At 42.4% G+C, this 27,719-nt stretch overlaps 1 protein-coding gene across 2 annotated transcripts; it reads right to left on the bottom strand.

The window, feature by feature from the left end:
- Positions 1-38: 38 nt before the first annotated feature.
- esr2b (estrogen receptor 2b) lies at positions 39-27,719 on the bottom strand. 2 transcript variants are annotated; one of them, XM_037746669.1, is made up of 10 exons: positions 27,419-27,719; positions 12,179-12,696; positions 10,614-10,807; positions 10,403-10,519; positions 9,115-9,474; positions 7,070-7,208; positions 4,408-4,541; positions 1,943-2,126; positions 1,374-1,679; positions 39-1,148 (listed from the first exon to the last, which is right to left on the bottom strand). In XM_037746669.1, exons 2-10 carry the CDS (start codon positions 12,607-12,609, stop codon positions 1,034-1,036), a joined length of 1,980 nt encoding a protein of 659 aa, XP_037602597.1. In that variant the 5' UTR covers positions 12,610-12,696; positions 27,419-27,719; the 3' UTR covers positions 39-1,033. The 2 variants fall into 2 exon arrangements, with proteins under 2 accessions (XP_037602597.1, XP_037602598.1); XM_037746670.1 differs by lacking the exon at positions 27,419-27,719 and adding an exon at positions 18,464-18,702.

The raw sequence follows: 27,719 nt of genomic DNA, 5'->3' as shown, positions 1-27,719 counted from the left end.
TTATTTGCTAATTATCATCTATTTATCAGCAGACATGGAAATAAAGCATATCAATTAACTTTGTCTTCTTTTCCTGGAAATGTATTAAATACATTATCAGCTATTGGGAAATAGCGGAATATAATTATTAAATAATGTTTATAATAAAGTAATTTTTCGATACGTTTTGAGGTAAGTATTTGGGTAATTTAGCATTAATTTCAAATAGGTTAATTATCACCCAATTAACATGAAACTTGCGGACCTGTTAAATGAAGTGATACCAAATACCTGTAAAAAGCTTGCAGGTAATCAATGCAACCCGCCATTTTGCTGCTACTGTTTACTTCCGTTGTGCATTGTGCAACACCCTCCGTTGATGACACATCCTTCTGCTCAAAACTGGTGGAAACGTGGGCGGTTTCGCACAGGAACCGGTTCAAGAACCAGAGCTAAGTTGGTGGAAAAGGGGTCAAACTGCTGCTTCTTGACTCCACTGAAACTAGTAGTTTTGTACAAAGAGAGTAGAAAAATCCTGGATGAACAGGCACCGATTAAAACACCAAAGTACAGAGTAGTAGTGAAAGAGGAAAAACACCAGAGTGTGATAGAAAACACTGCCTTTTTTTTAAAGCTATATGACTAAGAACCCTCAAATGGAAATGGATGGGAACTGTGTGTTGACCACATGCACCTTTCTGTGAGTCGCTGCCGGTCGTCGACGGCTTGTTCTGGATGTTTACACCGAAGGTGAAAAAAGAGATACAAATACTGGATATTTAAAAAAGAGCTCAAACTGACTGGCAGAGGTTCAGCGACGTCCTCGCGAACACCGACTGTAGTGCACATTCACAAAAAATATTTACGCACACAAAATATACATTCGATCAAAAACATTTTTTTTTTTTCAAAGACTAAAAACATCTCAACAGGAGAAAAAAAACTACCTCACAACAGCACTTTCTTTTTTTTTGTTTCCTTTTCTCTCGATCGTTGGGGGTGAGGGGTGGAAAGCCATTAAAAGTTCAGTCTCAGTTAGACTCTTCCAGTCCCGTCACCCCTCGATGGCCGTCTCCATGACAACCCGATCAGCGATGATGTAGCCCGTTGGTTCCACCGATGGACCGTCGTCTCCTGCATCCAGTGACCACTGCTCCTGATGGATGTATCTGTGAGGTAAGTTGGTAACAGTTATTTACCAGAGGTGAAGCAAAAGAGTACATTTGCTCAAATACTGTCATTAAAGGGATAGTTCAGATCATTTATAAGTGGCGTTGTATAAGGTAATCATCAAAATAGTTGAATACCTTTAACATTTGAATCAAGTGAAACTCTGAATGCTGTAATAAAATATCCCTGGTGGTATTACTAAAGTATCTGTCACTGTAACTTACTCGTTGCTCACCATGTGAGCCGCCGCTAAACTCTGAAATGGCGCTGAGGACTGGAGGGGCAGAGCCTGCAGGTGTCTGTCCAGGATCGGGGCCTCATTGGGTCCATGCGGAGGCATGGCGGTGTGGTCGGCGGCCGACGGGGTTTGGGGGTACTGATGCTGGTCGGAGTACGAGTCGGAGCTCGGCGAGGATGACGCTTGGCTGCCGCTGCTGGACGTGTTGGCGTCCAGCATCTCCAGGAGGAGGTCGTACACCAGCACCACGTTCTTCCTCTTCATGCTGGACAGGTGGTCCATGCCTTTGTTACTGCAGAGGAGGGGAAGACGACACAGAGAGCAGGAAGAGTGAATTACATGTTGCGTTTACATGGACCCTAATATTCCACGCCTCATGTAACCACCTATTGGAAGAGACTGTAGTGTTTGTACGTGCTCATTCATACCTGTTGAGCTTTAATGTGTGAATACATTTGTGAGAGTTTACTAATAAAAAAAGACAAAGTTGGCTAGTGTTTAAAAGTCTCTGGATTCGGCTGCGGTTTGGCCGTTTCCTGTCGTGTCTGTCTGTACCTGACGTGGCGGATGTGGGAGAGCAGCATGGTGAGGTGTCCCAGACGCAGAGTCTGCTGCTGGGTCGACAGGCCCATCTTGGAAATGGCCCAGACCAGAGCGTCGATCACCGAGTCCAGCAGATGCAGCAGCTTGCTCCTGCTCTCCAGCTCCTCGGCTGTCTGAGGGGAGCTCGTACACAGATCTGCAACACACAGCGCGGCCGCGTGTTAACAGGTAGACACATTATCACTTTTTGATTATCAGTCTACTACAGAGGTAGACTGATAAGTCTTGGGACCAATATTGACCTTTTATCAATTGTTGTATATCATAAGTTACGTAACGCTGCAGACAGCAGCCGATAAACAGGCTGTAATGTAATCGCTCAGGGAAACTCTCCACCATCAGTTTACGTCCAATAAAAGCGTTTGTTTTTACCACTAACAGGCTCAGATTGTTATTAGAAGTGTCTGACAACATTATGAACCCTACACAGAAATTTTGCTATTGTGTCATGTGATTTGTTGCCAAAAGACAACAGTGGAAACATGAGTGAGAGTTGGAGAGAGGAGCACCACGGGACGTTGTTGTTGTTGTTGTTGTTGTTGTTGTTGTTGTTGGAGTACAGAAAGCGTAGATCAGTATTATCTAAAAAGATTTTCAATGTCATTGCTGAATATTTAGCGGGATTTCGACAATGTGGATGTGACAAGAGATTTCAGAACGAGACTTCTCAGAGTGAACAGATAGACCGGATCAAGCGAAAATAAGAAAAGGGGGTAACACTTAATTTTACCGGTCCGCGAATTTCATGGTAATTAGGTGATAATTAGCAAGTAACCTATTTAAAATTTCTTTGGAATTACTGCTAAATTACCCCAATATTTACCTCAACATTTACTAAAAAATACTTTATTATAAAACATTATTTAATAATTATCTGGTAATTTATTTAATATATATCCAGGAAAATAATACTAAGTTAATTGATATGCTTTATTTCTATGTCTGCTGATAAATAGATAATAATTAGCAAATAACTTCTTCGAATTTTTCTTAAAAAACTCCTATTTTTAGAATATCATTATTAAATCATGTTTATAATAAAGTCATTTTTTATAAATTTTGAGGTAAATATATTGGTGTAATTTGGCCGGTAATTCCAAAGAAATTTCAAATAGGTTACTTGCTAATTCCTAATTACCATGGAATTTGCAGACCTGTGAAATGACGTGTTACCAAAAAATCATTTGATTCCTCTGAAGGGTTCTTTCCATAATGCTGTCAGACACTTATAATAACAATCTGAGCCTGTCAGCGGCAAAAACAAACACTTTTAGTGGCGGTAAACTGATGGTGAGGAGCGGTTACATTACAGCCTGTTTAGTAGCTGCAGCGTTCTCCCTCAAAACTGGACCAATTTCAGAAATTGCGAGCCCCCATTAGTCACGTAGACATAAAAACATTAACCACAGTTACCCTTTAAATGGTGATGCTGACATTTAGTTGTGACATTTACACAACCAAAAACCAATTACATGCTACCAGCTGACTTTCTTCAATTAAACAGTATCCACCACATGTAAACATCTGGCTTATCAAAGACCCCCTAATGACACAATGATGGACAATCCAGATGTAAAGAGAGGAGACGCTGTAGAACAGCTTGTCCACCCACCAGGACAGACAGAGGACAGACTGAACAGTTGAGCCACAACCTTCCTTCTGTCCAAATACATAAATCTTTAAATTCCTCCTTGTTCTCTTCGACGTTTCAGACTCCGTTTCACTTCTTTCACAATTTGTTTCTGACGCCAGCTGCAGTGGAGCAGAGTCAACAGAGAGAACAGAGAGGACAGAGTCTGGCAGAGGACGCCGTGTGTGTCTGTCAGGGAGGAACTTAGTTAAACTCTGCGAGGACGCGCAGAGAGAGGTCAATCACCTCGGTGAAACCGGCACGGTGGCTGCTGCTGCTGCTGTGTGAGGGGTTGACTGGGGGGTTGACTGGGTGAGGACACGGTGACCGCCGGGAACACATGAAAAGGTTGAAAAACAAAAGCCGCGCAGCAATAAAGTCCATCTTCACAGGTCATTTCATCCAATGTCTTCTTCAAACAAGCCGACAAGTTCTGCTAATCCAACTTCAGCGGGAGGATCACCGGCACTTTAAATGAAACCACATCCAGAGACCGCTGTAGTGTAACTCTGGAGATCAATACTCTGTTGTAAAATGGCTTTTATTGAGAGATTCTCAATGACTTAAACTTCTAAGTTTATCAGAAAGCTGATATGTGACAGGTGTCATTGACCCACTTAGGTTCAGATTATAGTGTCAGTCAGTAACCACAAACCAAGCAGAGGGACAAACTGGGTTATGTAAGAGCCAAATGTACCGACTGGACAAAGTCAAACAGGATTTGAACTCATCCGTCACACAGGAAATGAAGTGAAACCTGTGGTTTGTCTGCGTCAGTAAAACTCACTGGAGTTGAGGAGGATCATGGCCTTCAGACAGACGTACTCCTCTCTCTGAAGCTTCAGCTCACGAAACCGAGAAGTGGCTGCAAGCAGCATGTCGAAAATCTCCATGATGCCCTCCACACACTGGCCCTCCTCCCTACAGAGACACACAGAGAGAGAGAGAGAGAGAGAGAGAGAGAGAGAGAGAGAGAGAGAGAGAGAGAGAGAGAGAGTGAAACAGAGAAGATGTGAAAAAAGAAAGTCACAGAGAGCAGATAAATCCTGGAGTCACAGTCTGGTGCATGCAGAATAAACGGTATGCAGATTAATGCACGTCATGTGGAACCAAAGTTCACAAGCGTGAGTTCCGCCCGGACAGTTTTAGCCGTACGCCGTTAGTAACATATGCTAAGGTTAGCACAACAAGTGGATTGGTGTGCAAGTCTGTAAACAGGGACATATTTAGAATGCTTACATTTAAAACTGTGTAATGGTCTATATATTGTATATTTGTGACATCACAAATGTGAAACGGCTCGTTTCAAGGCAAAGTTTCTGAATACGTGCTGTGTGGATATCTCCGTGGATTGAGCGTTTTGATACTTTCACAATATTTATATAGCACTTAAACCTGCTTTATAATAAAAAAAGATATGAAAATCTCACTTTTTACAACATGGGACCTTTAAAGTTATTGTACAGCCATTAAGACGACATTAAACACTTTTCTGGATTCCTTTTGTACTATTATATTTTCTGTTTCTTGTATACAGTACATTATATTGATGCATCTATTCACAACTACATAAACTGAATACTTATTTCCACTGTACAAAACGCAGGACAAAATACTGATATCCTTTTTTATCTCTGTCAGATATTATTATTTATTTCAACTCTTTCTTCCTCTATGTTAACATACCACACCGACACCAGGTGAGATTATCATACAGGCACTAAAATACTAAATATGTGAAACAATAGCCGGCCCTACTCTACTTCCTGGTTGGCAGGTGTGTTATCATACGCTTGATAACACTGCAGCTTATTAGTTGGCACAAATAGCAAACTAACAGACAAACCTCGGTGCTCTGCTCTGCTCTGCTGCTGTTATTTTGATTATTAAACACACATTAAAGATGCTTAATTCAACTGGGAGGACCTGGATCCGACTACAGGCGTTACAACTGTCATGCTAATTTATGCGGTGAGCTGGAGACGGGAGACGAAACCATCCTCTCTCAAGATACATCACATCTGTTCCCAAAACTAGATTCAATAAGTGTTGATTGGCTACATTACTGATGGTCCTGTTATCTTCAAGATCTTTGCACCTCTGACTTTATAAATTCTGTTTATTAGACACCAACAGCCGACGGCTTCCAACCAGGCGATTCACACCGTGGCATCTTTCTCTAAAACACTAGAAAAAAACGTTTCGTCTTTTCTTTACGATCAGAGAGAGGAAAGTAGAAAACGACTCTGTCTTTCTGTCTTTGTTGGAGCGTCTCGTTGAGTAAGTGGATGGATTAGCATCCAGGATGTTTTCCTGAGCGGTCCAAGGAGAAAGGGCTACCACAGGCTAACGGTGGACCTCTCAACAGAGAAAAATAAGGCTGTGTTATGAAAACACATCAAGGTTAACCTAAGCCTATAGTGATAGTTTCCGTGGTAGTGGAGGGAGAAAGGTCAAACACTGAACTCATCCCACCAGGATAAAGAAAACACGTCATCTTCATAGAAAATGCAACCACAGAAAGAATCCTCTGTGTTTGTATGTGTTTGATACGGTCATGCACAGCGCTGCACACCTTTCTTCTAAATGAATTAACAACAGCTACAAAACGGTAATCTGAGCTCCACTTCCTGTCTTCATTCTGCTGCACTTTGATCAGCAGAGAGAACACGCTGCTGTAATGTTTCATTAACTGCTGACAAATTACAGGATTAAGTGTACTTATGGTTCATAAGGAGATCCAAACTGCTCGATAGAAGTGGCAGCCTAATTACATGTTGTGTTTACCGTGAACACAAAGCGTGAACCGACGTACCAGAAACAGCCAACTGCTGTCTGGCCAAAGTTGAAGGTCAGCGTGGAAGGGAATAGTCGAGCGATAAAAGATTTTTGGCAAGAAAAACGAGCCAGCAGCCCGGAAGGAATCGGAGATATATCTGCAGCAAGTGCTGCTGATATCTTTACTGTTTCAAGGCCTGAGTGAACTCCCCGTTTATTGTGTGATGTCGACGCATCGTAGTGGAACGATGTGGGATGATTACACTGTAACCACCGGCGCTGTTGTGGCAAACATGGCAGCTGCACACGAGACTCACAGTCAGGAAAAAAAGCAGTTCAAGTACCTTTAATTTATCTTAAGAGAGAGCCAGGCCTTCGTATGAGGCCTAGTCTACACGTGCATGGGTATTTTTGTAAACAGCGTTTTTTCTGTCCACACAAGTATGGTTTTAAAGAAATCTTCATCCAGAAGAAAACGAAAAAAACACACCTCTGTAGCTCATTCTGACGCCTCTGTTCATTAACCCCTTAACAAGTCAACAGTAGATGTCACATAGAAGTGGTGTACATCATCTGAAAGCTGAGAACCTGGAGATTAATTTCAGTAGCTCTATGTGTCAAGCAGTTCTAGTCATCTGTCTGATGTCAGAGGTATAAAAGCCGGCTCTCACCTGTTGAGTTTGAAGTCTGGAGAGAAGATGAGTTTTCCGGGATGATCCACCGACCTCCACATCAGGCCCAACATCAGGATCTCCAGCCAGCAGCACTTCAGCAGGTGGATCTGGTCAGCTAGACTCAGCTCTACAAAACCTGAGGACGCATCACACAGAGGAAAACAGGAATTAACATACCTTTCATATCCAGGATGTTTAGTAGCTGGAGCATATTTACACTGAGCATTAAAGGCACAATTCACCTCAGAATGAAAACGCTTTTTACAGACTGGAAATTAGCAATTTAAGATTTTGACAGCTGATTTAAGTCACATTTTGTTTCTTCTTTTGATGAAGATATTTGTTAAACTACATCCAGTAAATCAGATATTTAAAGGAGCCTATCAATCAGTTATAGACATGAATGTCCTAATCTGATGAAGCACTACTACAGTAGCTAAATCTACAATAATGACATCACTGAACAGTCACTGTGTATTTAGCTCGACAGCGCCTCGCTCACCTGTCCGTGCTTTCTTACATCTTTTATAAAGCAGACAATGAACACTCATTTTCACTTCCGTCTGAGTAAAGGAAAGAAACATCAGGGAATATGGTCTTTGTGATTCCCCTCACATTAACACCTCTCCTACGGAGATACCTGCTGGGATGAACACTGGCTGAGGAGGACGAAGGAGAGGAGGAGAAGAGGAGAGGAGAGGAGAGGAGAGGAGAGGAGAGGAAGAGGAGGAGGAGAAGAGGAGATGAGAGGAGAGGAGAGGAGAGGAAGAGGAGAGGAGAGGAGAGGAGAGGAGAGGAGAGGAGAGGAGAGGAGAGGAGAGGAAGAGGAGATGAGAGGAAGAGGAGAGGAGAGGAGAGGAGAGGAGGAGGAGAAGAGGAGATGAGAGGAGAGGAGAGGAGAGGAAGAGGAGAGGAGAGGAAGAGGAGAGGAGAGGAGGGGAGAGGAGAGGAGAGGAGAGGAGAGAAAGAGGAGATGAGAGGAGAGGAGAGGAGAGGAGAGGAGAGGAGAGGAGAGGAGAGGAGAAGAGAGGAGGAGGAGAAGAGGAGAGGAGAGGAAGAGGAGAGGAGAGGAAGAGGAGAGGAGAGGAGAGGAGAGGAGAGGAGAGGAAAGGAGAGGAGTGGAGAGGAGAGGAGATGAGAGGAAGAGGAGGAGGAGAAGAGAAGAGAGGAGAGGAGAGGAAGAGGAGAAGAGAGGAGAGGAGAGGAGAGGAGAGGAGAGGAGAGGAGAGGAAGAGGAGGAGGAGAAGAGAGGAGAGGAGAGGAGAGGAGAGGAGAGGAGAGGAGAGGAAGAGGATGAGGATGAGAGAAAAGGAGAAGAGCGGAAGAGGAGGAGGAGAGGAGAGGAGGAGGAGTGGAAGAGGAGAGGAGAGGAGAGGGGAGGAGAGGAGAGGAGAGGAAGAGGAGAGGAGAGGAGAGGAGAGGGTAGGAGAGGAGAGGAGAGGAAGAGGATGAGGATGAGAGAAAAGGAGAAGAGCGGAAGAGGAGGAGGAGAGGAGAGGAGGAGGAGTGGAAGAGGAGAGGAGAGGAGAGGAGAGGGTAGGAGAGGAGAGGAGAGGAAGAGGATGAGGATGAGAGAAAAGGAGAAGAGCGGAAGAGGAGGAGGAGAGGAGAGGAGGAGGAGTGGAAGAGGAGAGGAGAGGAGAGGAGAGGAAGAGGAAGTGGAAGTGGAAGAGGAGAGGAGAGGATAACCATCCATGTCATTATCTCATTTGTTTGTTTACTCAACCATCACACTCTGACACACTAAGATGAATGATGAATGATGAAGATGTGTTTACTGAAGCCTCGGCTCTGTTTTTACCTCCATAGCCCTCAGCTGCTCAGAGAGCCTGACTTCCTCATGTTGTTGATGGTGACAAACTGTTTCCACTAATTCAGAACCATCAGCAGTGAACACATCACGGCTCTACTGTTTACCCTGACCTCGACCTCGACACGACTGGAAGCCTCTCATTTGATTACATGTAAACTGGACTGTCATTAAAAGCCTGGACAAATCTTTGCTCTGCAACAAGGATTCACATGAAGAGTTTGGATCTTACCGGGGATCTTTTTAGCCCAGCTGATCATGAGGACCAGCTCCTTGTCGGCCAGGTTGGTGAGGGACATCATCATGCTGGCCTCGGTGAACGGCTTCTTCATGTCCTCCATGAGGTAGATCTCCGGAGGCTCCGCCTCCATGATGCGGGAGATGAACTCCTCCGGCCTCATGGCCGAGTGGTGCGCGTGGTTGGCCTGAGGGAGGGGGGCGAGTGGGGCGAGGGGAGCCTCCAGGTGGAGGTGCCGCTGGGCCCGAGGACCCAGCCCCACCCTGACCAAACCCCTGCCTGTGGGATCCCGAGGCTGGAGTCCACCGCGGCGGTGCCGGGCTCCTCGATAGCTGCAGCGTTCACGCCTTACACCTGGAGCACGAACACAGCAAGGGAAAGAGTGAATATTGTATATTAGCAGCTTCAAAACGAGAAACCTAGAGTCTATACCTCTGAGCAGGTCTTCTGGTGGTTTGGGTGCCTTTAGTAGAGCAAAGGCATTTATAAACACAAAGGTCGTCATCCCTTCATTCAGTACTTTTTCTCTCTACTCTTAGATGTGTGTGGAGGATCCTGGTTCCCAGCACCGCCGCAGTGCAACAAACCAAAGTCACACCAGATTCACAGAGCAATCAACAGAGCTCAATGACTAAAATAAGACACACTTAACAGAAATCTCAAGGTCTGCAGCACCTAATTTTTACAAATAGTGATAGATTCAAAATGTCCTGGAAATCCCTGCAGCCTGATTTCAAGGGCAGAGAGCCTCTAACTGGAATCAGCCAAACAAATCTACAAAGATCAGGGTCATTTGTAGATTTTGTGTTAGAGATAATGTGTTATTTAAAAATGCTTTAAATGGTTTTGTTTGTATCATGAGTTGTTATTAATGTGGCAATAGACTATAGAATAATGACAGCATTGGTGTTTAGATTGGTTCCCTCTGAAGGCCCAGACTCACCAACCGGACATCAAAGAACTAGCGGCGACTTAGGCCACCAGTTGCGTCGCCTCACGTCGCCTTTGTCTTGGCCAAAAAGTTGCACTCGAACACACCGCGAAGACTACAGTCGACGGCCGACTACTACGTACGTTCTGCACCTGCGCGAGATGAGATAACTCTCTAAACCAGCAGGCGGCGGTAGTCTTTATCCATCATTCAAAAAGGGAAACAGGAAGAGCGAGGACGGCGGATATACAAGCCGTTGTTATGATACGTACATGGCCAAGACAAAGGTGACGTGAGGCGAGCAACAGTCGGCCTTCAACGCCGCTAATTCTTAAACAGGTGAGCACCTACCGCACTTCATCATGCCCACTTCGTAGCATTTACGTAGGCGGCAGGCCTGGCAGCTTTTACGTCGGTTCTTGTCGATGGTGCACTGATTTGTGGCGGGGCAGATGTAGTCGTTGTGTCCTGAGGGAAGGAAAGGAAAGACAGAATTACTTTAAATGGACGAGGAGCAGGAATAGATGGAGCGTAATCACGGACAGAAAAACAGAGTTGATACCTTGGATGCTCCTCTTGAAAAAAGCCTTGCAGCCCTCGCAGGACCACACGCCGTAGTGGTAGCCCGAGGCGTAGTCGTGGCACACGGCGCAGAAGTGCATGTCGGCTTTGCCCGCCGCAGACGAGCACAAGGAGGAGTTCACGACTTCCTCCCCCGACCTCTTCCCCAGCGGCTTGTTACAGCCCATGATGGAGCTGCAGGAGGAAACACAGACGCTGTGAAAAGGGACAACTTGACATTTTGGAGTTTTTTACCGTCATTCAGCCGTCAGGTACTCTTCTGCTGAAAATGTCTCCACAACTGCATCTCAGTCAACGAGGAAATTACATCAGAAAACTCCACATCGTTGAAACATAATGGGGGTATAACTCTCCAGCATCAACGGCCATTATGGCTATCAACTGGTAGCTCAGATAATGACTGGATATAAAGAGATAAACCACACATGCACGAGCACCGCCGCATCGGAACTACTACACAGACACAGAGCGGAGAGAGGACCTCAACTCAACAACGCTACCTCATGACAAGTAACCGCAGCAGTGCTACTGCAGGGCTGAGTTTTCTCTTCCATTCTCCAGGAAACATGCGGCGTCAACGTGCTTTGAGTTCAGGCTGGTGCACGCCGAGGGTAGAGTATGAGCAGGGACGCAGGGAGGCATCTGATTGGTTCTTTCCAAGCGGACCGCGAGTCAGTGATTGGTAGACGTTTTTACAGGATTACAGCAGCTACAGATGACGGCTCTTTTCCGGTCCTTTTTCAGAGTTCATCAGTAATGGATCGCTGTCGGGGTGTAAAGACCATTTCAACCAACATAACAAATAGTGTAGACTGGAGAACATCGTCAACCCTGCCTTTAATACATTATAATAATTGTCCAAATCCCTGTTGATTTATTTATTAAATATTCACTTCAACGCGTCACATAGCATCGCACCAGAAAAAGGGGTGAAAATTAGCACGTCCACGCCGGGTGTCATGTTTCCATCACCGCTGATCGGAGCTGGAGCCGATAAATACCTGTGACTACTGTAGAGTCATTTGTCCCGGGAATGAATGCCGATTGAAAGGGGCTTTGTATGCAGCTGAGGTTTGTCTCGGCTCCAGATCACGCTGTTGTAGCTCAGTTCTTCTGATTTTAATAGTATTTGTCTTAACAACACGTTTGTGAAAGTCAGCCGATCTGAAAGGTCTGATTTGATCAGTAACATACAGCAGAAAAGAAAATCCTCAGTGGGAGGACAGCAAAGATATTAAAGATGTCTATAAAAACTAATGCAATTAACTAATCACAGTCCAAAAGCACACAACAGCAGAATTCAGTGAAGATTGCAGCCAAACCACGACACATACTTAGACTGGACTGCACAGTTCTAAGTCCTCCAACACAAATACGAAGCCACATTTATTTTGTCACAAAACCTGTTTTTCCAGAGGTCAATTTAAAGACACAAAGTCGTGGCAATTATCCCTCAAACTCACCAACTGGAACTCACCAAACACCCTTTTTTAAGCTATTATTGCTGTACTATTTCCATCCATGGGTCCGTGTCAGTAAACCTACCTGCTGCTGTTGATACAGTGGGTTTTGGCCTCCATCCAGGGTGCATGTGGACTGGGCTCATTGTAGACGAGAGGCTGAGGGCAGCGCAGAGTCAGTGAGGGCATGTTGGGGTGGCCGTGGGACGGCCAGAAGGCCGACGGGCTGAGGGACGAGCACAGAGACGACGGGCTGTCGGCGATGGGCGGCCTGGCGTAGCTCAGCACAGACGGGCTGTAGAAGGTTAGAGGTCCGTGGCCGTGGTTGTACTCGTGGCTACTGTCCGTGTATGGAGAGGGGATGCAGACGGTGTGGCCGTCCATGCCCACAGGAGGGCTGTACACGGCGGGAAGGAGTCCCGGGGAGCTCGGCCTCTCTGCCGGTTTGCTGGAGTCCACCTCCTGGAGCTGGATCAGAGGTAACGGGTCAGCATCCAGCCCGGGAGAGGAGGCCATGTCGGGGGGGGAGTCTACTGATCACAGTGGTGATGAATATGATGATGCAGCTGCTTCCTCTATTGCATGTTCTGGTGAAGACGAGTCCTGTGGCAGAGTAGGAGAAATACTGTGTTAAAATATTAAATACACATTTAAATAAAACAATAAACACCATACTAACACACAGACAATCAACTCACCAGCTCTCACTAAGCACTGATTTAGAAATTTGTAGTTAAAAAAATCCATGTAAATTAAAACTGGGTTAAAATAAAAAATAAATATCGACACACTTGAGTATCGTATCGAGTATCGCGGTTTGTTAAAAACACTGTATTGATTTTTAATTAATAGTTTACATGCAAAGATTCGTGGCAGACAGTTATGGAGGACGAAACCTGCCAAAATAAAAAAAAGAATAAATAAATTACTCAATAAATAAATATGTCATTAAATATAGCAAACATATTAAAAATAAATGTATCCATTTATTAATTGATAAAAGGTGACATAAATTGATATTTCTGTTTTAATTTGCTTCTTTATTTTTGTTTTAATTCCCTTATTTATTTACTCTTCTGTTTAATTTTCCCTTCAGTTTTATCAATTTATTTTTATTAATTTTTAAATGTATCTATTTTATTTATTTTTACATTTATTATTTTGCATTTATATTTTTAAATGTATGTATTTATTTTTGTTTATTTCTGCATGATTTCCCTTTTGCATTTCACCCCTTATTTATTTCCCCAAACTTATTTATTTATGCATTTGTTAAACATTTCTTTTTACATTTCTTTATGCATATATTAGCTGCCTCATGCAAATCAATCTGTGTCATCATGGGGTCAGAGTGAATGACTATAAGTTAGTTAGCTAAACGGTGTCTACTTCTGCTTATCAACTCCAGTCTTTTTTATATTTATTTATCTATTGAGTCATTTATTTATTAATTATTTTTTTATTTTGGCAGTTTCCGTCCTCCATAGACAGTGTCTCATATTGCACAAATACTAGTGCTATGATGGATGTTACAGGGACTGTGATAAATGCAAATTCATATCTGTTCTGACTGCATAAAATGTGTTCATGTGGTGGTGTGTTCTTTATACTATGACAGTTTTCCTAAAATTAGATTAAAAAAATTGCACCTTGCTTACTCTATTGCAATATACTGAATCATAACCTCTGTATCACGATACGTATCATTGCTAGATTCTTGCCAATACAGAGTACATTTCATTGTAAAGCAGGTCCTCACTACATGTTGAAATTCATCTCCCAGTGAAACAAGTCCTATTAAATGATCAACTAGTGAACCACAAGAAAAATTAAAGGGATATGTAGACCATGATAGCAAAAAAACAAACATGTTTAAATTGTTATGAATCAATAAGAAGAAATGAGAATTGTTGCATAATTTTAATATCTGCCTCTCTCTGAATACCGATCGCTTCATTCCTGGAAGACACATTAAAAGTCTCCCTTTTGCCGTCTTTAAAGCAGAACTTCCTGTTGGAGTGGACGCAGACATTGTTGACAAAGCACTAACTGAGATATTTTATGCATCCTTTCTTGGAAATAAGAAGTCGTTTTCATGGTTAATTTCATCTGGACTCACGCTCTCATCTAATATTGACCTGTTGTGACTCAGCTCAGCTCACTGGGAGTTAACAGGGATCGTCCTACCGACAGCGCTGTTGCTATTATTCAAGGACACTCAAGAATCCACATGAAAACACAAAGATAATGGCATGTTTTCTTCACTGAGTGCATCACAGTCCAGAGCGTCAAATGAGATCCTGCTGCTGCTGCACGTGGGGACGAGATTTCTGCTTTTTTTCTAGGAACTCCGGATCTTCCCCTGAATTTAAACCGAAGGAACGGTAGGAAGAAAGGTGAAGATAATACTTTGTGTGGTGTTTGAAGCACCACTGAACGCTGCTGACTGATCAAACACGAGCCATGAGACTGACTGCTACAACTCACGTACAATATTCATTCACACTGTGAGCTAGCACTGATATCAATAATAGGACTGTGATGTCCTGTAACATATATTGACATGTTGTGCAGTAGACTTTGCAATGACTTAACAAGTATGAAAAAGCCAAACTGAACCTAACAGACAGACGCTTTGCCTCGTATGAATAGATTTGTTCTTCAGTGGCATGTATGAGTGATTTAAGAAAATAAACTGCATATTGCAAGTGCCAGTTCAGCCGGTTTGATTTCATGCAAACCGGCTGAACCAGCACTCGTCATTATGACACGTTCTGGAAGATTAAAAAGACATCAGCAACCTGTGATGATGGCATCACAGAGCTAAATCCATCTTGTATTGCATCATTAATAAGCAATATGACAACGTGATTAAACGCACAATATGTATTTTCTGCCACCAGGGGGCTCTCAATCAAAACAATAACAAAAGAGGTAGTTTGATGACGTCGTATAGTAGCGTGGGATCATGAGAGTTGCCGTCTTCATCATTGCCGATGAAAATCTATCTGACATGACTGAGGTGGAAATCATGTTCAGGGAGGTGATGTATAAAAGTTTTATTCATGTCTATTCACGTTATGTCATTTCACTCTAATGAAAAAGCTGTTTAACCGTTAACCGACATTAAGCGTTTTAACCGATTAACGCTATCGGTTAAAACGGTTAAAAGAAACGTTAATAATTAACTAAAAAGCTGAGAAAAACTCGTTACTTGAAGTGGAAAAGCTGGTCCACCTTAAGAGAGTCTGAGCCGGCGTTACAGATACAGGAAGTTGGCTCCCATCTACAGCTCGCTTGAGCGGAGGAGTTGTAGCCTCGTAGCATTTATTCACCGACAAATAAACTGTACACACACTGTCTGCTACACCTACGTTCACAGCTAGAACGCCACCGACAACACACACACGGTCTGTCGGAAACTCGCTGATGTCACACACATACAGTCGTATGTGTGTGACAATGGTGAGCGCAAAGCTACCAGCAGAGCTACAGATGCTAAAGTAGCACAAACACACACACTGTTTGTCGGACAATCGCTATCGTTAATCCGGGCAGACAGAGTATCGTTACGCCGGGCAGACACACAGCTGACAACCTGCTAAACTAAACTAAATGTGCGGTGGAGACTTTTACTGGGAAAGTGGCTGCATGTCCGCGACACTACACAAAGCACCGTGGCTGCTAAGTTAACGCTCCCGGACGGTGAACTGGAGACAGTGAATGCAGTCTGTCGCATGGAGGATGGTCGCATCCCCAAAGACCTCCTCTATGGAGGACTGACAACTGGGAGCAGAACAATAGGTCGCCCCCACCTGCGCTTCAAAGATGACTGCAAGCGAGACATGAAGGCCCTAAACATCGACACCAAGTCCTGGGAGGCTCCTGCGGTTGACCGCACAAGGTGGAGAAGCACCTTGCACCAACACCTCATGACAGGGGAGCAAAAACTGAAGGATGCAGCGGCAGACAAGAGGGCCCACAGGAAAGAACGCAGCAACGCAGGCAGACCAGAAACCACACACAGATGCGACCTCTGTGATCGAGACTGCCACTCTCGCATAGGGCTTTTCAGTCACAAGAGACGCTGTACCAGACAGCCAGACCCGTAGGATGTGCCAACCATGCTCACACCCTGACCGACGGAGGCCTATGAGTATGACATGGTTGGTACCAATGGATTCATTCGATTTTCTAGTTTCATATGATACCAGTATCTTCACACTAAAACTGAGTCACCTACAACCTCAGAAAGATTGATTGCCTTAATGCTTTAAAGAAATTAGTGGCGTTTAAATGAATTTGCGTTAACATGTTATTATCACGTTAACTTTGACAGCTCTACTTAGAAGTAACGAGGGGGGAATGAAAGCTCAGATATTGTTATTCTAAAGCTTTCAGCTGTGACGTCACCGCGGAGTGGACAGGAGGACACGCCATGCCAAATAGTCACAAGGTCAATCGAATCATCATCAGTCAACATGTGCATCACACATGTCAGGTCAAAGTGACCTTAAGCAAAACAATGCACCCTTACCTGTTCACTCTGAATACCGGGGACGAGCACAACTACAGAGAGACCTAAAGCAGGCGCCGGATCTTATAGTTGACATTTCTAGACTGAAAACATCATAACAGACCAACATGTTTTATAAAGCTCGTCCACATCCATTATCCTCATTTTGGAGGACAGAAGCCACGTGTGCTTTGCGTGGCCACGCTGTACACATAACAAGTCAAACATGTTGTTAATCACAGATAATTAAAGATACATCTACACAGATACAGTATGTTTGCTATTAACTCAGTGCACTGTTTGTCAGTTGTCCATCATGTGTTGATGTTAAACATCACAGCTTGTACTGTAAACTCAGGTGTCATGGAACTCGTCCCAGTTTCTATTTTCAGAGCAACTTCCTACTAACTTTGGAAACTTTAACCCGTTAATGAAGGGCTTTTAAAGCTAGAGTGAAGATACTGGCATCATATGAAACTAGAAAAACCTAAAGGATCCATTGGTACCATCCATGTCATACTAGCTTGTCATGAAGGAGGTTAAATAACGCTCCAAACTTACACTACATTTTGGTGAGGGAAAAACTGTCACAGCCATTTTCAAAGGGGTCGCTTGACCTCTGACCTCCAGATATGTGAATGTAAATGGGTTCTATGGGTACCCACGAGTCTCCCCTTTACAGACATGCCCACTTTATGATAATCACATGCAGTTTGGGGCAAGTCATAGTCAAGTCAGCACACTGACACACTGACAGCTGTTGTTGCCTGTTGGGCTGCAGTTTGCCATGTTATGATGTGAGCATATTGTTTTATGTTAAATGCAGTACCTGTGAGGGTTTCTGGACAATATCTGTCATTGTTTTGTGTTGTTAATTGATTTACAATAATAAATATATACATACATTTACATAAAGCAGCATATTTGTCCACTCCCATGTTGATAAGAGAATTAAATACTTGACAAATCTCCCTTTAAGGTTCATTTTGAACAGATGAAAAATGTGTTAATTTGCAATTAATCACGATTAACTATGCACAATCACGCCATTAATTGTGATTAAATATCTTAATGATTGACAGCCCTAATATCTATAAAACCAAAGTGATTACAAGAGCACAACATTGTTTACAAGAGCACAAGGTTCTTAATTTTGCTCTCAAAGTTCACCAGATTGATGAATTTAACTTTAAAAATGTACAAACTTTTACCACAGCAATCAGCTAACTATGACAAGTATTTAGATGATGGGACTTAAAATAAGCGTTTTGTCCACAGCAACTGGTACTGACTGGAATGGAGCCAATAATCCTCCAATAACTGTAACGTGGGTCCACATTTGAAACATTATTAGAAACATGAAGGAAGCAAAATTTGCCTCAGACTGGCCGAAGATTGGCGAAGCCCTTCACACCACAATCATGCAGGAATATCTCGTGCCTAGTCATTATTCTGGCGTTAACACTGGCTGTGAGTGACCGTGGATAATGCTGCCAGTTAAATCCGCTGATAAGCTAAATGAAAATGTTATTGTGCCCATGAGAATTGAACTTTAAGAGCTAAACATAACCAGATCAAGGTTTATAAAACAAGCAAATCACACAGAAGGAGGGGTGGAGGTGGATTCTACAGACTGTATGTCTGTATGACGGGAAATTAAACTGTTGGAGAATAACCACAAGATGCAACAATACTAGAAATAATTATAGTAAAACTAACAGCCTGCATTCTGGCTGACATTTCACACGTCTCAGACTTGCCAGAATTAAACCCTCACAGTCTAGATTTACTTAATTAAATTCTATTTTAAATGCACAATGAATCAAAAGGCATGAAAAAGATGTAATCACTCACTTATTCTGCGGGCTGCGTGTCTCAGTTAGTAGTTAGGCTTTTACCATCGACTGTGTAAAACAACTGTTTTATCTGAATATCTAGACGAAGTTTGAGCTTTGGACAGGCTGGTGTTTATGGAGGCCGTCCATGGCAAATCATCAGGCAGACAGGGGTCAAAGGTCTCAATGCAACTCTGGCTTTTATGCCACTGATTCATTCACATATTGCAGCTAAACAGACAGGCCTACAGGGCTGCTGCTTTCTTTCTTACTTTTTAAGTAGCTGAGGGGTGGTGTGACAGACGCACACAGTCGCGTCTATCGTCGTTGGCTCATTTACCGTAACCAGTGTACCATTACTGAGGCCCTGTTCAGACCTGGTATTAACATGCGTCCTCAGTGATCGGATCACAAGTGGACAGCTCTAAGTACAGGTGTGAACGCACTCAAGACGCATTGAGATCCGATCACTCAGACCACATTCAGAGGTGGTCTGGGCCACATATAGCCACATTCTTTTAGCAGTGTGTAGTGAATGTGTCCTAGGCCACATTAAAGCTGCAGTAGGCAGTATATATTTTTGGCATCATTGGGCAAAAATTCCATAATAACCTTTCAGCATATTGCAATTCAAGTGTTCTGAGAGATAACTAGACTTCTGCACCTCCTCATGGCTCTGTTTACAGGCTTTAAAAAATCTAACCCGTGACGGGAGACTTTGACCAATCACAGGTCATTTCATTGAGAGAGCGTTCCTATTGGCTGTGCTCCGGTCATGTGACCAGAACTTGGCGTTCCTTCACCAGATTTTACAATGGCAGCGGCGTCACAGACTTTCTCATTTTACAGCTAAACCGTGCACTACAAGATGATTCTGAAAACATTTGAGGAGAGAAATAGACATTAATGTAACAGAATATTGATTCATATTTGATCAGCGATGCCTAGTTTCACTGTTTGGTCGGAGTTCGTGAGTGATTGACAGCCGGCTCTCATAGACGGCAGCTGGACAGCAGACCTCTGATCAGCTCTTACTGCTGGTTTTCCTCCGGTCTGTGTAATCGTGGTCGGTGCCAGCGGCGCGGAGGTCCTCGTACAATAACCTTTTATTTTGATTTTAATAAAATGTATCTGAATTCACGAATATGTAGGATATTACGTCCCAACGTCTGCTGTATTAGCCGTGTGTTTACTACATGTTTATTTGCATATAGAGCGGGGAAGTGAGATCAGATCACAAGTGGTCACTGGAGTTGCATTCTAATACCAGGTGTGAACAGACATACTTAGAGCTTGTGTTCGGATCACTCAGGACGCATGTTAACACCAGGTCTGAACAGGGCCTTAGACGTCACCACCTTATTACCATAACACCTGAAAGTGGGGGGACAAGAAGTCTAGTTGTCCCCCCTATTCCAGTGCCAGTGTATCTTACTGTAACATTTACTACTTGATTAAATATCTTAACAGCACCTTTAAAAGGTCATTCTCAAATTTAAAGCTCTAGATGACTTCAATTTACTGATTTAAAGGGCAAAAGGAAGACTGGTGTAAGTAAGTACAAGACTGAATTTGCTCAAACACTCAAGATCATTCCTCCCTAGTTATATTTATTTTCAAAACAAGCAACAAATCCACTTCTCGTCATGTAACCCTTCATAAAGACTTTTCAGTATGGTCTAGGGTTTGATAATTGACTTGTTATTATTTACAGTATGTTTATTTACTGCTTCCAGCTTCTCCAATGTGAAGATTTGTTGTTTTTGTTCTATCAGAATTTTATATAATTGAAGGCTTAATATCTTTTTTTATCTATTTTTTTTCCTGACATTTCATAGATTAAACAATAAAAAAAAAATCATCATCAGATTAATTAATAATGAAAATAATTATTTTCTTGCATCCCTTTTTTTTATTATTTCATTTATGTCATTTTTGTATCTCATGATCCACTCTGTAGACACAAGACCAACGGCTTTACTTTCCTGGTTGCTTGCTGCTTTTATTAGTAATATTACAAACGTGTTCTACTCTGGCACGCTTTGTTCTGGACAACCACAAGTCTGAGCGATGCTGGATGTGTTATTCGGTTATTTACACTTCGAGTTACAACATTTTAGTACATAAATTTTAACATCGAGTCCAAACATGTTGTAAAGAACTGGCACACCATTGTGATTCGTGAATCAGCGACAATGAAAACCCAGCCAAAGAGAGTCCGTCCAAGGCCTTGTTCACACTTGAGATTTTTTATTAAAAATCTCATAATAATGGGATCTCTCATGAAGAAAAAAAAATCTGTTGATACTGTTTCTGAGCACAAATGTAGCTCAGGTCTGCCACCTCTGGAAGATAGAAGATAAGGTCAAAGTCCGTCTGTCTTCAACACAAATATCTTTGTTGGAGCTGCACTTTCGGGTACATATTGCAGCTTTAACAAAGCATGATTCAGCAACAAGAAATATCATGAGTTGCATGAAATAAGAACATGAATGAAACTACAATGTTCCTCCGGAGAGCGTAGTTTGCAGGCCAGTATATTAAAAACTTGTGTATAAAGGAGCCCCCTTCTCCTCAGAACGAGGCTCCCGGCCAGCACCACATACCGAAACACAAAGACCCCCCAGTAAAACCATTAGCCGGCCTCAACTCCTCCATTCTCTCGGCCTCACAAAGCCGACAAGGAGGCTGCCGGAGGAGAAGAGCTTCGTTGAATTGAAGAGGTGGACAGATTACATGGGAGCGGGAGGAGCCGGACAGAGCTGCTGCTGGCTCACAGAGGAGCCCGACAGCGAGAGGGAGGCTTCAGCTGAATCGACAGGCTGATTACAGCGTGGAGATTTAGAGTAATTGTACCTGTCACTGTCTCACCTGCCAGACGGGTCTGTCCCGTCAACTGTCATCCAAAAAATACACCACATCCTCACTTCATCATTTCATCTTCTTTTGAGATGTTTACTGAGTGTCTCACTTTTCTTCAAACGTAAAATATCAGAGATTAAATGATTATTTTACCAGATTAAATGTGTGTTCTCAGTTCACTAAAGTTAATTATAACCTTTTTGGTCGCCTAAAAAATGTTTTATTCAGCGTTGGGTTGTGCTTAGCTCCACCCTCTCATGTCACTTCTGGTTGCAAAAGACCAAGATGGTGACGGCCAAAATGCCAAACTCGTTGTAAACATGAGTTTATGGTCTCAATCTCTAGTTTCAAGTCTTCTTCAAATACAGCATGATGTTCATTTAGTAAATGATGGTCCCATTTAGAGTCAGATAGACCATAAAGCAGGGGATGCTTTAGGGCGGGGCTACCTTATGATTGACAGGTCGCTAACACGGCAGTCTGGGAGATGTCCGTGTTTTCGTCTTACGACTTTAACCCTTTCACAGTGTGTTTTCACTTCATCAAAGTTAATCATGACATTTTTGGTCGCCAAAAAATGTCTTATTCAGCGTTCGGTTGTATTTAGCTCCACCCTCTCGTCTCACTTCTGGTTGCAAAAAACGGTGACTACGTCCACTTCTTATATACAGTCTATAGGTATAACAAGATATTTAGAAACCCTGAAGGTATGATTTCCAATTAGGGTTGGGAACCGTTCACATTTGAACCCTACTACCAATACCATCACAAATACAGATGCTCCTCTTTCTACTAAGCTGATACAGAGAAGCTGTAGGTGATGTAGTGTGGTCCAAGGCATACAGTATGCTACCATAGTTCAGTCTGTACTGATAGAACAGGCAGCTGAGCTGAGAAAAATGGCAAATGCGAGTGGTCGGGACGTTACAGGACTAGATTTGGAACCATTCAAATATCTATCTATCTATCTATCTATCTATCTATCTATCATTCTATGGCCATAAGTATTTAAACTTTTTTCTGTATACCTGTATACCTCGGTGAAATGTCAGCAAGGTATGAAAGTATGAAAAAATAGATTCCGCCCAAGCCGAATCATTACAGCCACAGAAATCTAGTCTTGGGCTGTAGTGAAAATTTGACAGGTTTTTACTGCACAAATAGAGATTGTCCTTCGGAGAGCTTTGTGACGGCAGGAGTGACATATAAAAGGCAGGTGAGAAAGTGTGCCGTTATTGAAAGGAGAAGAGAGGAGAGGAGAACTTATCCACAGCACTGAACCACAGAGAAAACAGCAGCCGAGTTCCACCAACGTTCAAACTGCCAAAGTGCCATTGAGCAAGACTATTTTAACCTTTGCCCTGAGGCCTACATTCATATGATGGATGTTCCCAACAGGGATCATAAAGGGTTGTATTTCTTCATCTATCCATGATAATCAAACATATGTATATATATATATAACATATTTTTCCATTTCTTTTTCTAGACAACATACATTTTATTTGGTTTTCACTATAACAAATGTTAAAGCTGAAGTAGGCAGATTGGAGCAATTATGATTAAAAAAGTTATTTTTATAAAACGGTCGCTATATTGGGACAGTAGTTCATGAAACAGGTAACCTGAAAAAAATCATGTTACTCTTTGTCCTCCAGTGCTCCTAACGGCATCTGCAAGATTTCACAGACCAGAAGAAAACAAGCAGTGAGAGCTGATCTGAGGTCTGCTGTCCAGCTGCCGTCTCTGAGAGCCAGCTGTCAATCACTCGCGAACTCCGACCAAACGGTCAAACTAGGCATCGCTGATCAAATATGAATCAATATTATGTTACGTTAATGCCTATTTCTCTCCTCAGATGTTTTCAGAATCATCTTGTTGTGCACGGTTTAGCTGTAAAATGAGAAAGTTTGTAAGCTCAAGCAGTGATGACGGCGTGACGGCGTGACGTCGGGACCCGTCGTGACCGAGTCATGTGACCGAGCGGACTCTACTGCGCATGTTCCATGTGCCCAAAATCCGGGTACTTTTCCAGACGGAAGTCGAACCATTTACGCTTCATGCACCACTGAGCAACTTTCATAGTGAATGAACGGGACCCCGCCTCCAACGCTGTATCCAGTTCTATCTATACATCCATGGTCTCCACCCACAAACCAAACATGGCACACACAAATACAGGTTGGCACACAAAACAAAACATCCACCTACACCTCAAAGCTTGACCTCCAACAATCATGACTCACTAGCTATAATGGCACTAAATATACAGTAATGTAAAACATCAACCAAAGCTGTCCTCTGATGAAAACACACCACTGAATCATTTATAAAACGATGTGACCTTTGCAGCAGGGCGGCTCACTATCCCGCCACGACTTTGAGAATCATTGCGTTAAACATCAAGAAGTCAAGATTACACATGCAAACTACTGGAAAAGTACTTACTGATGCTTACAGGAAGCAGCTGTAAGCATCAGTCCAACTCACGGTTTTCACCACGTTGACCAACACAGCTTTATGAGCAACCTTTCAGAGATCTTCTATGAAACCTAAAGTGGCTCAAATTACATCAGTTTTCTTCTCACAGGTCTGAGACCTTCTCAGTCAGGGTGCAACTAACGACTATTTTCATTGAATCGATTAATCGAATAGTTGTTTGGTCTATAAAATGTCAGAAAACGGTGAAAAATGCCGATCAGTGTTTCCCAAAGCCCAAGATGACGTCCTCAAATGCCTTGTTTTGTCCACGACTCAAAGATATTCAGTTTACTGTCATAGAGGAGTAAAGAAACCCAAACTGATAGTTGTCGATTCATTTAATAGTTGACAACTAATCAATGAGTCGTTGCAGCTCTACTTTTCAGGATTGTGAGGAACACAAACTGAATGAATAATGTGAACGCTCCAGAGATCTATCAGCGTGTTTAGTGCGATTACACCCTGATACCACACACAGTGACTACACAACACGCTCCTCTCACGGCCTCCTAACCTGCCTGCAAACACAGCAGAGAAGAAACAAACGTACAGTGCTTTACAGTGTTTTAGTTACACTCTGTACTCGGGTATCTCGGGTGATGGACGACCAGTGAACGGAGCGGGGGGGAGGCATCAGGAATTGTTGAGCAGCGTGACCTTGGAGAGTTTTTTCAGCACCGGCCGGTGGAATGCTTTTTCAACGTGGGTGAAACCCGGAGAGAACGGAAAGGGGGGGGATGTGCTTAAAAGTCCGACTTCGGATTTGTGGTGACGGCAGCAGGACTTCCCTCCATCCTCCACCTCCCCTCTGCACAGACTTTCGACTCCCCCTCAGCTCAGATATTCGCAAGAGGAAAAAGGAATCTGGTATTTACAGAAAAAAAAGCCAGATTATGATTACAGCGTGAGCAGACTCAAGGCCGAGGAGAGGAGGCTGACATCCTCGCTGATTTCCAAGAAGCAGATATGGTCGGTTTTTGTTGATGTGATAAAATAATCACCAGCGGCGTCAAAAGATTAGAGTGTAAACCAACAAAAAAAAAACTACAGTAATGTAGTAATAAACTGGAGGAGCAGCATGTGAGAAGAACGTTTATGACCAAATCTAAAATGAAAAAAGTTAAATTGCTGCAGACAGGCAGGATGTGAGGAAAACTCTACTGACAGATCTGACTGGATTGATTTATGAATGCTGTTTTGTGGTTTGCAAACTTTTCATATCTTGGATGTGCATCAGATGCAGAGAAAGATATGATTTAGTGCACAAACTGGCTGCAGTGCAACGGTACAGAGGCAGAGAAATCTGATGAAAGAGACACAGATATTAGATACGACGGAGATAAGATGCATTTCTTTGTTAATTTACTAAAACCTTCCTGAAAATTTGCATCTAGCTTTCACATTTTTGCATCCAATTGACTTCATTTTGTGGGTTTACAGTCTTTTTCTGTCATTTAAAAGTAAAATTCTGACAAAAATACTCATTTGGGGATTTCAGATATTGGAATTGGGTGGAAAATATCACACTTTAACAGCTCTGGATTGTCACACTCTTTCCAGTACATGCCGTCACTGGGATAGTCTGTCTCCAGAGTGCAATAAAAACTGAAATTGAAATATTTTTTTCCATTTTGCTGGTGGACAACCGGGAGCGTCTGGACTCCACTTTAGAGCTCACAGGTCTCGACTTTTCCTTCTCTGAGAGGAAGATGCAGCCATATAATGAAAAGGAAGGATGGGCAGCCAGTCAGTCCATGTCTCTTGTGTCTCTCTATTGGGACACTTATTCTTTACACACATTATTCTATATAAAAGGAACACATATGTATAGGGTCGTATTGTTAATTTGTGATATTGGGCTGTACAAATAAAACTGACTTGACTACCCTGTGTTTTAATGCAACATTTAAGATCATAAATATGGACATTTTAACATCTATAATCCCATGATAACCTCTTCTGCTGAGGATGATTGAGTGGTACAACTGGAAGCTCCAGAACTGTCTTCTCTAGTCTCTCTGTAGAGGTTTATGGTGTGTTTTTAATCAACAAATTAAACGTCAAAGTTATCACTTTAATTCATATTTTACCTCTATTAGCTTTGGAATAAACTCCTATAAAAATCCTACAAGATTTATAGTTATACATTGATTTGTATCTTAATTCCTGGGTGGGTTGAGGTTATGTATTTACACACCTGCTCTACAGTTACATGAAGAATCAGCTCCTGCATACAGCCAGTCAGTCCATGTCTTTATTGTCTCTCTATTGGGACACTTATTCTTTTACACACATTATTCTATATAATATGAACACATAATGAGAGGGTTGTAATGTAAAACTGACTTGACTACTCTGTGTTTTAATGCAACATTTAACATCATAAATATGGACATTTTAACATCTATAATCCCATGATAACCTCATCTGCTGAGGATGATTGAGTGGTACAACTGGAAGCTCCAGAACTGTCTTCTCTAGTCTCTCTGTAGAGGTTTATGGTGTGTTTTTAATCAACAAATTAAACGTCAAAGTTATCACTTTAATTCATATTTGACCTCTATTAGCTTTGGAATAAACTCCTATAAAAATCCTACAAGTTTTGTAGCTGTAAGTTGATTTTTATAACTTTATCTTAATTCCTGGGTGGGTTGAGGTTATGTATTTACACACCTGCTCTACAGTTACATGAAGAATCAGCTCCTACATACAGCCAGTCAGTCCATGTCTTTATTGTCTCTCTATTGGGACACTTATTCTTTTACACACATTATTCTATATAATATGAACACATAATGAGAGGGTTGTAATGTAAAACTGACTTGACTACTCTGTGTTTTAATGCAACATTTAACATCATAAATATGGACATTTTAACATCTATAATCCCATGATAACCTCATCTGCTGAGGATGATTGAGTGGTACAACTGGAAGCTCCAGAACTGTCTTCTCTAGTCTCTCTGGAGAGGTTTATGGTGTGTTTTTAATCAATAAATCAAACAGCAAAGTTATCACTTTAATTCATATGTTCCCCTCTATTAGCTATCCTGTAAAAATCCTACAAGTTTTGTAGCTGTAAGTTGATTTTTATAACTTTATCTTAATTCCTGGGTGGGTTGAGGTTGATGTATTTACACACCTGCTCTACAGTTACATGAAAATCAGCTCCTACATACAATTAACCTTTTACCTGTTTTTTATCTTTATATCTTTTTTTTATTCTTTTTTTTAAAAAAAATTATGAATTTTTTTTAATTTTTTTTTTATTCTTATTTTATTCTAACGTTTTCATCTATTCTTTTGTTATTACACTGTTCAACTTGCACCAACAAAACCAAAGCAAATTCCTAATGTATACCTCTTACACCTGGCAATAAACACCATTCTGATTCTGATTCTGATAGCAAGTTAATAACTGAGTGCATCCTGACAGTTCACCAAAAAATCATCAACCAAATGAATTGATTGGTGAACTTCTGCAGCAGTTTTCCAGCTGACTGTACTCCTTTCCTCTGAGGAGCCGAGCAGAGCTGCACCTGTCTGACTGCTCACCTTTTACTCTGAAATGCTCAAATCTCTCTCTCTGCTTCTCTTCATGGAAACATGTAGAAATGAAAACTTTCACAAACCTGTCTGTCACTGAGTCCAGTTGGTGGCCGGAGGGGAAGATCAGCTGATGATTTTTGGACTTGTTGTCTGGTTTCCAGCTCCTCTGTTACCAGCCTCCTCCTCCTCCTCCTCCTCCTCCTCCTCTGCTGCTGCTGCTGCTGCTGCAGGAAAAACAAGAACCGTGACGCGTAAAAGTGAAACTATAAATGCATCCAGTGGATCTAATTCCTCCGCGTTTATTCCTCCAAGAGCGTCTCCATTCCGTCTCCGTCTCTTGTCATTAATGATATGTCCCCTACATGTCCTCTTCCAGTCCTCACA

Source organism: Sebastes umbrosus, chromosome 16 (genome assembly GCF_015220745.1).
Source record: "Sebastes umbrosus isolate fSebUmb1 chromosome 16, fSebUmb1.pri, whole genome shotgun sequence".
In the NCBI taxonomy this organism is placed as follows: Eukaryota; Metazoa; Chordata; class Actinopteri; order Perciformes; family Sebastidae; genus Sebastes; species Sebastes umbrosus.
The sequence above is the reverse complement of the archived record's forward strand: the minus strand, read 5'-3'. Positions and strand labels throughout refer to the sequence as shown.